This window comes from Schistocerca serialis, chromosome 7 (genome assembly GCF_023864345.2).
Source record: "Schistocerca serialis cubense isolate TAMUIC-IGC-003099 chromosome 7, iqSchSeri2.2, whole genome shotgun sequence".
NCBI classification, from domain to species: domain Eukaryota; kingdom Metazoa; phylum Arthropoda; class Insecta; order Orthoptera; family Acrididae; genus Schistocerca; species Schistocerca serialis.
The window spans coordinates 46,427,289-46,441,000 of NC_064644.1; the positions used below are offsets into that span (position 1 = coordinate 46,427,289).

Here is a 13,712-nt window from a genome sequence, read left to right on the forward strand (position 1 = left end):
AGTGAAGGATCTTGTGTGTAATATTGAAACATTATCAAATAATGTAGTTCATGATATAAGTTTGTGGCTTGTGGAACATAATTTGATGCTAAATCACAGTAAGACTCAGTTTTTACAGTTTCTAACTCACAATTCAACAAGAACTGATATTTTAATCACACAGAATGGGCATGTTATAAGCGAGACGGAACAGTTCAAGTTCCTAGGTGTACGGATAGATAGTAAGCTGTTGTGGAAAGCCCATGTTCAGGATCTTGTTCAGAAACTAAATGCCGCTTTATTTACCATTAGAACAGTATCTGAAATAAGTGACATTTCAACACGAAAAGTAGTCTACTTCGCATATTTTCATACGCTTATGTCATATGGTATTATTTTTTGGGGTAATTCTTCTGATTCAAAAAGGGTATTTTTGGCTCAAAAATGGGCTGTTCGAGCTATGTGTGGTGTAAGTTCGAAAACCTCTTGTCAACCCCTATTCAATAGTCTGGGAATTTTGACATTGCCCTCACAGTATGTATTTTCTTTAATGTCGTTTGTTGTTAGCAATATTAGCTTATTCCCAAGAGTTAGCAGCTTTCACTCAGTTAATACTAGGCAGAAATCAAATCTGCATGTGGAATGCACTTCCTTGACTCTTGTGCAGAAAGGAGTGCAGTATTCTGCTGCATCCATTTTCAATAAGCTACCACAAGAACTCAAAAATCTTAGCAGTAGCCCAAACACCTTTAAGTCTAAACTGAAGAGTTTCCTCATGGCTCACTCCTTCTATTCTGTCGAGGAGCTCCTGGAAGAGCTAAAAAATTAAGCAAATTCCAGTGTTACATTCTTGATTTTCTTTATTTAAACTAACGACTTGTCACCTGAATATGTTTCTTATATTTCATTTTATCTGTTTCTACAATCGTGTTATAATTTCATGTATTGACTCATTCCATGACCATGGAGACTTCTCCTTAATGTGGTCCCACGGAACAATAAATAAATAAATAAATAAAAAAGTCCTCACCCCATCTAGCCCACATTGAACACCTCTTAAGCTATCCACAAACTCCACTGCAACAAATCCACGATTTTTCATTTAATTTCCAATTCTGGAATGCTCTATCGACACATCCACCAACACTGGCTCTTCTAGAAAATACCTTGTCAGTCCAAAAAGTTATGGGACTGGACTAATAAAAAATACAGAAAAGCTAAGAGATGGTTTTAATGCTTCAGTTGTTCTACATTGTCTTCCACCCCCCACCGCACCCCATGTCCTGCTTGAGTACAATGCATAGAACATTCATACTCCCATGTGAAACTATCACAAAAGATCTTTTTTGGGATGATGTTCAAACCATGCATTACATTGGCGTGAATGTCAGCTATGTCATCAAAGTATGGATATACCTTGTGAATTTCTGCATTGTGGTAGGTGCTTATTGATAACATATAATTCTCATCACCCATGGTGATTCTTTTCAGAACATAATTAATTGTTTATGGTTTGTGTTTCAATCAAGCCGCAGCAAGTGTTCATGTGTTTTTGCTTTTGTTTCGGTCAATGTGTGTGGGACCAGCCCTGTACACACTTTCCTCTGTATCAAAATAGGCTGGAGAATGTCCTGAATGCTTGCTTTAGAGATGTTACCCCGTTGTGATTTGTGACATGACAATGTTGTTGCACTAAAGCCACGCATAGACTACTTAATCCAGTCTAAAACTGATTGGTCAAATTCACATCTGTTGTTTATGGTAGTTAGTTCAAGCTGCCTCTATAGCTACTGCACTAATATTGCTTACATGCCAGTAAGTAAAACCAGTTTTGGAACTTTTTGGATGCACAGTATAAATTCCATGCCAATATTTACCGATCTTGTCGGCTCTATCTACCCTGTCTATCCTATACCATGTGAAGGCTCCCCCGCCCTCTCTCCACGTTTCTCTATTCCTTTCCTCTTTGTACATTGGTCTAAACCACATCCCTAATATATACTCCATTTTGCTCTACTACCACCCACACCCCACTCCCCACCTACTCTCATCTACACATTACAACTCATATGATACCTTTATTTACATCCACAATCTATGACCATCCAGAACCTCTAATCTTCCATCTTCTAACTTTATCCTATCTTATGAGAATTCCTTCCAGTTTCATTATATCTGCAATGCTTCTTTTTAAGATCTCACCACCTTTATGTGCCATCTTTTTTTATTTAGAAAAGAAAGGATTTGTTGTTATGTTTTCAATACCATAAGCTAAACAGCCCTTTTAATATTTCTAAAAACAGATATAAATATTTCACATTTTTAATTATTTTCTATTGAATATATATATTTTGAAGCATTTGGCTGAACAGCGGAATGTTGATATAACCAACAATTGACTTCCCACAACTTATAGAGCAAAACAGCAATAAAAAGTAAAAATGTCAGAGTGTTATAAGTGAATGGCTTACTTGATATCATGAGGCATGGGCAGAGTAGCACCACGGTCCAGCAAGATTTTGATGATCTCATAGTTGTTACGGTGGGCAGCCAGGATCAGTGGGGTGATGTCTGGTGTGAACTGAGCTGTTGTCCAGTCCACCTTCTCCCAGCTCTGTAAAGAACACAGTGAACTTGTTGAATGGTTAATCTGGATACACATAGCTAAGAGTCAACTTTAATATGTGATAAACATACATTAAATAGTGATTTTTTGCATTTTCTTCAGAGGTATGTTGTTAATGTCCAAATAAAACATCGCAAAGAGCGTCCTTGATTAATGAGCAACAAGTTGCCTGTTGCATCTGCCAGTGCTGTTAACTACAGCCAGAGCAGAATGGCACTGCATTTTATTTCTGTACAGGTGGAGACTTTCTGTTGCTGTTACTTCCACCAACTTGACCTTCTGTAAACTAGCAGACAGTGACACTCTTGCTGCCTACTCATTAGTGGTTTAGGGTCCTCTCTGTGCCAGACGCACAAGATAGATGTAAAACTACAGTGACAGAAATGGAAAGTGTGACACCATGAACATCTTCACAGAATGCCATTAAGCTGAAATTCCAGTATTTACAAACATGTGGGGTGTCTTGATTAAAATTGCATCCTCACTCAAGCCTGTTTTCAGTACAGAAAAAAGACAGTCCTACAGATGACAGAGTGTCTCAATAAAACATGGCTACTGGTAGTGTGTAACATTCCCAAAAATTTTGAAGTGAGGATAGTAATACAACATGCCCAGAGGACATGCATAGCTATTTGTTGCCATCTTTCAAATTTTGAAAAATGTTGAATCATTGGCATGAAGGAAATGGGGGCTTCATACTGACAGCACCAACAGACAGATAGGTGTAGTGCAAGGACTACAGAACACATGGTGTCAACGAGTTCAGTACGTCAGTGTGGCAAGAAGACCAGTCATAGATCCTTCCAGAAAGACTGTATCACAAAAAGATCATAGGACTATTTGAATGGCTCTGACGGATCGACACAACAACAGCTGAAATCTGGACAGAGGTTGCAGGCAGTGTTGCCACAAACCATTGAGAACAGGTTAATGGAAGATGAGTTAGGTCTCGAATTTGTATGTGTCATTTACCGCCAACACCATACCACAGACAAATGATACTTCACAGTATAGAGCTAGAATTAACTGGGACATTGAGTGGCAATCTGTAGCATTCAGTGATGAATCTCGCTACTGTCTGTGGCCGTCAGATTGAGGTAAATGTGATCATAGGCGACCTGGTGAAAGATCACAAGAAGCACTTATTCTCTAAACCCATACCTCGCCAACTCCTTTAGTGATGATGCGGGGAGCTCTTGGATATGACAACAGGACTGACATCGTAATTGTTGAAGGGAGACTGAATGCTTGTCAGTGTATGGTGTATATGGCAAGAATGGTAAACCTCTCGTCATGTCCTTAATGACTAAGATACCAAATGGCATAATCCAGCAAGATAATACAAGAATCCTCACTCCATTTCACACCACAGTTGTTTCGAGGAATGTACACATAACTGCCTGACCTGCCCGATTCCTTGATTTTTCACCCATGGATTGTGCCTGGATGTCCATGAATTGACACAACAAATGTTTCAAGTATGACAAGAAACTCATAGAGATAACATTCAGAGGCAGTATGTTTCCATACCACAAAGAGTACAAAGAACTTCCATGAGGGTTAAAAGTCATACGGATGTTGGTGGTGGTCATCAGAGTCTAACTGAATGAAAGTTTAATCATTTATACCTTTTATATGATGAACATTTCCGAGAAATTAGATAAATGTAGGACTGGTTCTACAAGGCACAAATTTTCCATTTACATGAATGTGCATCCAACTGGCAGTAATATGTTACATGTAGATTCTAGGGGATCCTTCACTTTCCATTTTGAGACTATATCACCACGTAATAATGTGACATCACATTTTCTTAAGTTCAGTCTGCAGGGATTCTCTGTTTTAAATTTTGAATCATTGCAGCCTCTTTGTTGAGATAACAAACAATGGCACTTTATTGATATTAGTATTTCAGATATGTGGGGCAATCTCTGTGCAGTTTTATCAGATTACAAATACACAGCCTCAGGGCTCGAGTCTTGTTCCAGTTAATGAGGCTCTCATGTTTGGCCATTCTATTTGTATGGAGAAAAGTCAGATTATAATGTATTTCAGATTCCACAATAAACTCTATGCTTCTCCACAGCCAGTTCATCACAAGTACAGCTTGCAAGCTGCAACAATGTACTGCAGCTCAAGGTTGTCAGCCAAGTTGGTATTCACACATAGCTGGTTAAGAGTATTGTGTAATTCAGTAAAGAATGTCCTCTTGCTTAAAATTTCTTACGAATAGGGTGTTTCATTATTATATGATAATCTTTCTTGGACAGATTCCTTGAGACAACAATGAATTGGAAATCACTTGCTATAGTGTAACAAAGTTTGACAAGCCACCTTATCTTTTATGCATTGAAGAAGAGTTCGACGCGACATTGAAGCCTAATCTTCCTTTCTTCTATTTAGAATGACAATATTTGTCAATCTGTGTGCATCTGGAAACATTTTGAAAATGTAAGGTCTAAAACTCTCCACATACAGAGAAATGGAGCTTAAAATACCTCTCTGATATTTTTTACAGTCGAATAACACACTCCACAAAACATAAATGAAATACATATGCTTTTCATAAACAGTGTGAAGATGAGACTTTTTAACCATCATAGCCCCATCCCCTCCCCCTGGTCCCTTCCCACTTTTTCCATATGGGCAGAAAGTGTTATGTCAACAATATCAATTATCTTCATTATTAAGTCAGTGTTTTTAAACATAAATGTAAATCTTAAAAAGACATTGAAGTATATGTGTTTAGTAACATAAGCTCAGATGACTTGCTTTGAAGTTTCATCTACATCTACATCTAAATCTACATTTATACTCCGCAAGCCACCCAACGGTGTGTGACGGAGGGCACTTTACGTGCCACTGTCATTACCTCCCTTTCCTGTTCCAATCGCGTATGGTTCGCGGGAAGAACGACTGTCTGAAAGCCTCCGTGCGCGCTCTGATCTCTCTAATTTTACATTCGTGATCTCCTCGGGAGGTATAAGTAGGGGGAAGCAATATATTCGATACCTCATCCAGAAACGCACCCTCTCGAAACCTGGACAGCAAGCTACACCGCGATGCAGAGCGCCTCTCATGCAGAGTCTGCCACTTGAGTTTGCTAAACATATCCGTAACGCTATCACGCTTACCAAATAACCCTGTGACGAAATGCGCCGCTCTTCTTTGGATCTTGTCTATCTCCTCCGTCAAGCCGATCTGGTACAGATCCCACACTGATGAGCAATACTCAAGTATAGGTCGAACGAGTGTTTTGTAAGCCACCTCCTTAGTTGATGGACTACATTTTCTAAGCACTCTCCCAATGAATCTCAACCTGGTACCCGCCTTACCAACAATTAATTTTATATGATCATTCCACTTCAAATCGTTCCGCACGCATACTCCCAGATATTTTACAGAAGTAACTGCTACCAGTGTTTGTTAAACTATCATATATTCATACAATAAAGGATCCTTCTTTCTATGTATTCACAATACATTACATTTGTCTATGTTACGGGACAGTTGCCACTCCCTGCACCAAGTGCCTATCCACTGCAGATCTTCCTGCATTTCGCTACAATTTTCTAATGCTGCAACTTCTCTGTATACTACAGCATCATCCGCGAAAAGCCGCATGGAACTTTCGACACTATCTACTAGGTCATTTATATATATTGTGAAAAGCAGTGGTCCTATAACACTCCCCTGTGGCACGCCAGAGGTTACTTTAACGTCTGTAGACGTCTCTCCATTGATAACAACATGCTCTGTTCTGTTTGCTAAAAACTCTTCAATCCAGCCACACAGCTGGTCTGATATTCCGTAGGGTCTTACTTTGTTTATCAGGTGACAGTGCGGAACTGTATCGAACGCCTTCCGGAAGTCAAGAAAAATAGCATCTACCTGGGAGCCTGTATCTAATATTTTCTGGGTCTCATGAACAAATAAAGCGAGTTGGGTCTCACACGATCGCTGTTTCCGGAATCCATGTTGATTCCTACATAGTAGATTCTGGGTTTCCAAAAACGACATGATACTCGAGCAAAAAACATGTTCTAAAATTCTACAACAGATCGACGTCAGAGATATAGGACTATAGTTTTGCGCATCTGCTCGACGACCCTTCTTGAAGACTGGGACTACCTGTGCTCTTTTCTAATCATTTGGAACCTTCCGTTCCTCTAGAGACTTGCGGTACACGGCTGTTAGAAGGGGGGCAAGTTCTTTCGCGTACTCTGTGTAGAATCGAATCCCGTCAGGTCCAATGGACTTTCGTCTGTTGAGTGATTCCAGTTGCTTTTCTATTCCTTGGACACTTATTTCGATGTCAGCCATTTTTTCGTTTGTGCGAGGATTTAGAGAAGGAACTGCAGTGCAGTCTTCCTCTGTGAAACAGCTTAGGAAAAAGGTGTTTAGTATTTCAGCTTTACACGTGTCATCCTCTGTTTCAATGCCATCATCATCCCGGAGTGTCTGGATATGCTGTTTCGAGCCACTTACTGATTTAACGTAAGACCAGAACTTCCTAGGATTTTCTGTCAAGTCGGTACATAGAATTTTACTTTCGAATTCACTGGACGCTTCATGCATAGCCCTCCTTACGCTAACTTTGACATCGTTTAGCTTCTGTTTCTCTGAGAGGTTTTGGCTGCGTTTAAACTTAGAGTGAAGCTCTCTTTGCTTTCGCAATAGTTTCCTAACTTTGTTGTTGTACCACGGTGGGTTTTTCCCGTCCATCACAGTTTTACTCGGCACGTACCTGTCTAAAACGCATTTTACGATTGCCTTGAACTTTTTCCATAAACACTCAACATTGTCAGTGTCGGAACAGAAATTTTCGTTTTGATCTGTTAGGTAGTCTGAAATCTGCCTTCTATTACTCTTGCTAAACAGATAAACCTTCCTCCCTTTTTTTATATTCCTATGAACTTCCATATTCAGGGATGCTGCAACGGCCTTATGATCGCTGATTCCCTGTTCTGCTCATACAGAGTCGAAAAGTTCGGGTCTGTTTGTTATCAATAGGTCCAAGATGTTATCTCCATGAGTCGGTTCTCTGTTTAATTGCTCGAGGTAATTTTCGGATAGTGCACTCAGTATAATGTCACTCGATGCTCTGTCCCTACCACCCATCCTAAACATCTGAGTGTCCCAGTCTATATCTGGTAAATTGAAATCTCCACCTAAGATTATAACATGCTGAGAAAATTTATGTGAAATACACTCCTGCAAATTGAAATAAGAACACCGTGAATTCATTGTCCCAGGAAGGGGAAACTTTATTGACACATTCCTGGGGTCAGATACATCACATGATCACACTGACAGAACCACAGGCACATAGACACAGGCAACAGAGCATGCACAATGTCGCCACTAGTACAGTGTATATCCACCTTTCGCAGCAATGCAGGCTGCTATTCTCCCATGGAGACGATCGTAGAGATGCTGAATGTAGTCCTGTGGAACGGCTTGCCATGCCATTTCCACCTGGGGCCTCAGTTGGACCAGCGTTCGTGCTGGACGTGCAGACCGCGTGAGACGACGCTTCATCCAGTCCCAAACATGCTCAATGGGGGACAGATCCGGAGATCTTGCTGCCCAGGGTAGTTGACTTACACCTTCTAGAGCACGTTGGGTGGCACGGGATACATGCGGACGTGCATTGTCCTGTTGGAACAGCAAGTTCCCTTGCCGGTCTAGGAATGGTAGAACAATGGGTTCGATGACGGTTTGGATGTACCGTGCACTATTCAGTGTCCCCTCGACGATCACCAGTGGTGTACGGCCAGTGTAGGAGATCGCTCCCCACACCATGATGCCGGGTGTTGGCCCTGTGTGCCTCGGTCGTATGCAGTCCTGATTGTGGCGCTCACCTGCACGGCGCCAAACACGCATACGACCATCATTGGCACCAAGGCAGAAGCGACTCTCATCGCTGAAGACGACACGTCTCCATTCGTCCCTCCATTCACGCCTGTCGCGACACCACTGGAGGCGGGCTGCACGATGTTGGGGCGTGAGCGGAAGACGGCCTAACGGTGTGCGGGACCGTAGCCCAGCTTCATGGAGACGGTTGCGAATGGTTCTCGCCGATACCCCAGGAGCAACAGTGTCCCCAATTTGCTGGGAAGTGGCGGTGCGGTCCCCTACGGCACTGCGTAGGATCCTACGGTCTTGGCGTGCATCCGTGCGTCGCTGCGGTCCGGTCCCAGGTCGACGGGCACGTGCACCTTCCGCCGACCACTGGCGACAACATCGATGTACTGTGGAGACCTCACGCCCCACGTGTTGAGCAATTCGGCGGTACGCCCACCCGGCCTCCCGCATGCCCACTATACGCCCTCGCTCAAAGTCCGTCAACTGCACATACGGTTCACGTCCAAGCTGTCGCGGCATGCTACCAGTGTTAAAGACTGCGATGGAGCTCCGTATGCCACGGCAAACTGGCTGACACTGACGTCGGCGGTGCACAAATGCTGGGCAGCTAGCGCCATTCGACGGCCAACACCGCGGTTCCTGGTGTGTCCGCTGTGCCGTGCGTGTGATCATTGCTTGTACAGCCCTCTCGCAGTGTCCGGAGCAAGTATGGTGGGTGTGACACACCGGTGTCAATGTGTTCTTTTTTCCATTTCCAGGAGTGTATATTCCAAATTTTCTCCCAGTTGTTCTGCCACTAATGCTGCTGAGTCGGGAGGTCGGTAAAAGGAGCCAATTATTAACCTAGCTCGGTTGTTGAGTGTAACCTCCACCCATAATAATTCACAGGAACTATCCATTTCTACTTCACTACAGGATAAACTACTACTAACAGCGACGAACACGCCACCACCGGTTGCATGCAATCTATCCTTTCTAAACACCGTCTGTACCTTTGTAAAAATTTCGGCAGAATTTATCTCTGGCTTCAGCCAGCTTTTGTACCTATAACGATTTCAGCTTTGGTGCTTTCTATCAGCGCTTGAAGTTCCGGTACTTTACCAACGCAGCTTCGACAATTGACAATTACAATACCGATTGCTGCTTGGTCCCCGCATGTCGTGACTTTGCCCCACACCCGTTGAGGCTGTTGCCCTTTCTGTACTTGCCCAAGGCCATCTAACCTAAAAAACGGCCCAGCCCACGCCACACAACCCCTGCTACCCATGTAGCCGCTTGTTGCATGTAGTGGACTCCTGACCTATCCAGCGGAACCTGAAACCCCACCACCCTATGGCGCAAGTCGAGGAATCTGCAGCCCACATGGTCGCAGAACCGTCTCAGTCTCTGATTCAGACCCTCCACTCGGCTCTGTACCAAAGGTCTGCAGTCAGTCCTGTCAACGATGCTGCAGATGGTGAGCTCTGCTTTCATCCCGCTAGCGAGACTGGCAGTCTTCACCAAATCAGATAGCCGCCGGAAGCCAGAGAGGATTTCCTCCGATCCATAGCGACACACATCATTGGTGCCGACATGAGCGACCACCTGCAGGTGGGTGCACCCTGTACCCTTCATGGCATCCGGAAGGAGCCTTTCCACATCTGGAATGACTCCTCCCGGTATGCACATGGAGTGCACATTGGTTTTCTTCCCCTCTCTTGCTGCCATTTCCCTAAGGGGCCACATTACGCACCTGACGTTGGAGCTCCCAACTACCAGTAAGCCCACCCTCTGTGACCGCCCGGATCTTGCAGACTGAGGGGCAACCTCTGGAACAGGACAAGCAGCCATGTCAGGCCGAAGATCAGTATCAGCCTGAGACAGAGCCTGAAACCGGTTCGTCAGACAAACTGGAGAGGCCTTCCGTTCAGCCCTCCGGAATGTCTTTCGCCCCCTGCCACACCTTGAGACGACCTCCCACTCTACCACAGGTGAGGGATCAGCCTCAATGCGGGCAGTATCCTGGGCAACCACAGTCGTAGTCCGATCGGGGGATGCGTGGGACGAGCTGGCTGTCCCCGACAAACCCCCATCCGGACCCCTACAGTGATGCCCATTGGCAACAGCCTCAAGCTGTGTGACCGAAGCCAAAACTGCCTGAAGCTGGGAGCGAAGGGATGCCAAGTCAGCTTGCATCCGAACACAGCAGTTGCAGTCCCTATCCATGCTAAAACTGTTGTGCAAAGAACGTCTGAACTAACCTACAGAGAGCGCAAACAAATCAACAAAATTTAAACGGTTATTAAAATACAAGATTGCCAAGTAAATGAAGTAATGCTGCTACTTGCGCACTGCTGACACACTGCTCGGCGGCGGAAGGAGACTACGCGAATTTACACTATTCAGGTACTAAAACGCGATGCTACAACCCTCAAATAATATAATACGCCCGAAATTTATGAATTAAACAACGCAAGTACCAAAACACGCAAAGAAATTAAGAATTAAACCATGTAACAAATGAGTGAGCTAGGAGTATACGACTTGCTGCTGCAGCTGCTTATCCAACGGCGGCAGGGAGCACAGTGACTGTGACCAACATAGTTTTGAAGTTACAATGCAAATTTCTAATGGTTTCTGGAATATAGTTAAATCTTAGGACAACGTGATATTTTACCCTTGTTGCACTGTTGTTGGCCATCATGCTAGTGCATACTTTTATGTTTGTCAAGGGATGGGATGGGTGAGAAGTGTAATTTTGTTGGTATTGAGACTGAAATGAGTAGTAGTTGTGGTGGTGGAAGAGGATAGAGGTGTGGATTTTTCAGTTGTGGGTTTTACGTAAGACAGTATTTGGAGAGGAAGAATTTTATGTAAGATAATGCTTGGAGAGGAAAGGCGTGAAATGATTGGGAAGAAGACTCAGCACAAAGTTGTTGGAAAGTGAAGAGAGGAAAGAAGGAAATCTGTTAGATCTGGAAGGATTTGTAGATCTCTGAGTAAATTTCATAGTCACATAGAGGGAAGTGACTACAGTTTCATTGACAGAGTATATGAGGCACATATAGACGTGGGCTTGTGGTTGCATGAATGCACCAGACTAGGTAGGGGCTGGGAATCATGGCGTAACTACTGTGTGGTTGGAGTCAATTCTTTGGAAGTGCAGGTCTCATATGGATGTTCATGATGATAAAAGTAAGAAAAAATAGTATTATTTCGTGCTAAAGTCCTGTGGGGGAGAGTGAGCTGATGCAGTAAGCGTCATACCGACCAGTTTTCCTGCTGAACTACTTGAGCTAATTTTATGATAGGCTCTTACACTCCTGGAAATTGAAATAAGAACGCCGTGAATTCATTGTCCCAGGAAGGGGAAACTTAATTGACACATTCCTGGGGTCAGATACATCACATGATCACACTGACAGAACCACAGGCACATAGACACAGGCAACAGAGCATGCACAATGTCGGCACTAGTACAGTGTATATCCACCTTTCGCAGCAATGCAGGCTGCTATTCTCCCATGGAGACGATCGTAGAGATGCTGGATGTAGTCCTGTGGAACGGCCTGCCATGCCATTTCCACCTGGCGCCTCAGTTGGACCAGCGTTCGTGCTGGACGTGCAGACCGCGTGAGACGACGCTTCATCCAGTCCCAAACATGCTCAATGGGGGACAGATCCGGAGATCTTGCTGGCCAGGGTAGTTGACTTACACCTTCTAGAGCACGTTGGGTGGCACGGGATACATGCGGACGTGCATTGTCCTGTTGGAACAGCAAGTTCCCTTGCCGGTCTAGGAATGGTAGAACGATGGGTTCGATGACGGTTTGGATGTACCGTGCACTATTCAGTGTCCCCTCGACGATCACCAGTGGTGTACGGCCAGTGTAGGAAATCGCTCCCCACACCATGATGCCGGGTGTTGGCCCTGTGTGCCTCGGTCGTATGCAGTCCTGATTGTGGCGCTCACCTGCACGGCGCCAAACACGCATACGACCATCATTGGCACCAAGGCAGAAGCGACTCTCATCGCTGAAGACGACACGTCTCCATTCGTCCCTCCATTCACGCCTGTCGCGACACCACTGGAGGCGGGCTGCACGATGTTGGGGCGTGAGCGGAAGACGGCCTAACGGTGTGCGGGACCGTAGCCCAGCTTCATGGAGACGATTGCGAATGGTCCTCGCCGATACCCCAGGAGCAACAGTGTCCCTAATTTGCTGGGAAGTGGCGGTGCGGTCCCCTATGGCACTGCGTAGGATCCTACGGTCTTGGCGTGCATCCGTGCGTCGCTGCGGTCCGGTCCCAGGTCGACGGGCACGTGCACCTTCCGCCGACCACTGGCGACAACATCGATGTACTGTGGAGACCTCACGCCCCACGTGTTGAGCAGTTCGGCGGTACGTCCACCCGGCCTCCCGCATGCCCACTATACGCCCTCGCTCAAAGTCCGTCAACTGCACATACGGTTCACGTCCACGCTGTCGCGGCATGCTACCAGTGTTAAAGACTGCGATGGACCTCCGTATGTCACGGCAAACTGGCTGACACTGACGGCGGCGGTGCACAAATGCTGCGCAGCTAGCGCCATTCGACGGCCAACACCGCGGTTCCTGGTGTGTCCGCTGTGCCGTGCGTGTGATCATTGCTTGTACAGCCCTCTCGCAGTGTCCGGAGCAAGTATGGTGGGTCTTATACACCGGTGTCAATGTGTTCTTTTTTCCATTTCCAGGAGTGTATTTGATTGGCTGGTTGCATACATGGAGATGTATAGGATGAGACGGCAGCAGTATAATTTCTAGAAAGGAGAGTAACCACATGGTGCAGTAAATACAGCGTCGGATCTATAGAACATAGAAGCACGATTCGCTGTTAGCATCCTTGTGGATATTGATTACCCATGGCTATTTATAGCAACCGTCTTTGTTCTCAAGGTTGTGTGAATTGAGGATCTCATTTTCTCTGTACCACTGCTTCAGGGATTATGTAAGGGGAGAATAGTTAAATTGACTGTTCCATCTGCTTCCACAGACCGAAATACAAGGTTGGACGAAACTATGGAAACACCAAAAACACAACACATTATCGAGCCTAATACTGTGTAGAAAATTCTTTGGCATGCAAAACAGCTTCCAGATGTCTCAGAATGGATAAATACACTTTTCTGACCACGACTAACACATACAGTGTATTGAGGTCATTGCACAGGCGCCATTTGTGATCAAATACAATAGCACAACCTGTAGGCTTGGCTAGC

General features: G+C 44.8%; 1 protein-coding gene across 1 annotated transcript in view; it reads right to left on the reverse strand.

Moving 5' to 3' along the window:
* Positions 1 to 13,712, reverse strand: part of LOC126412209 (transient-receptor-potential-like protein) — a 219,084-nt gene that overhangs the window by 169,523 nt on the left and 35,849 nt on the right. Inside the window, exon 5 of the mRNA XM_050081692.1 lies at positions 2,451 to 2,593. Within this exon, the coding sequence (XP_049937649.1) occupies positions 2,451 to 2,593 (143 nt within the window). The remainder of the gene's footprint in view (positions 1 to 2,450; positions 2,594 to 13,712) is intronic.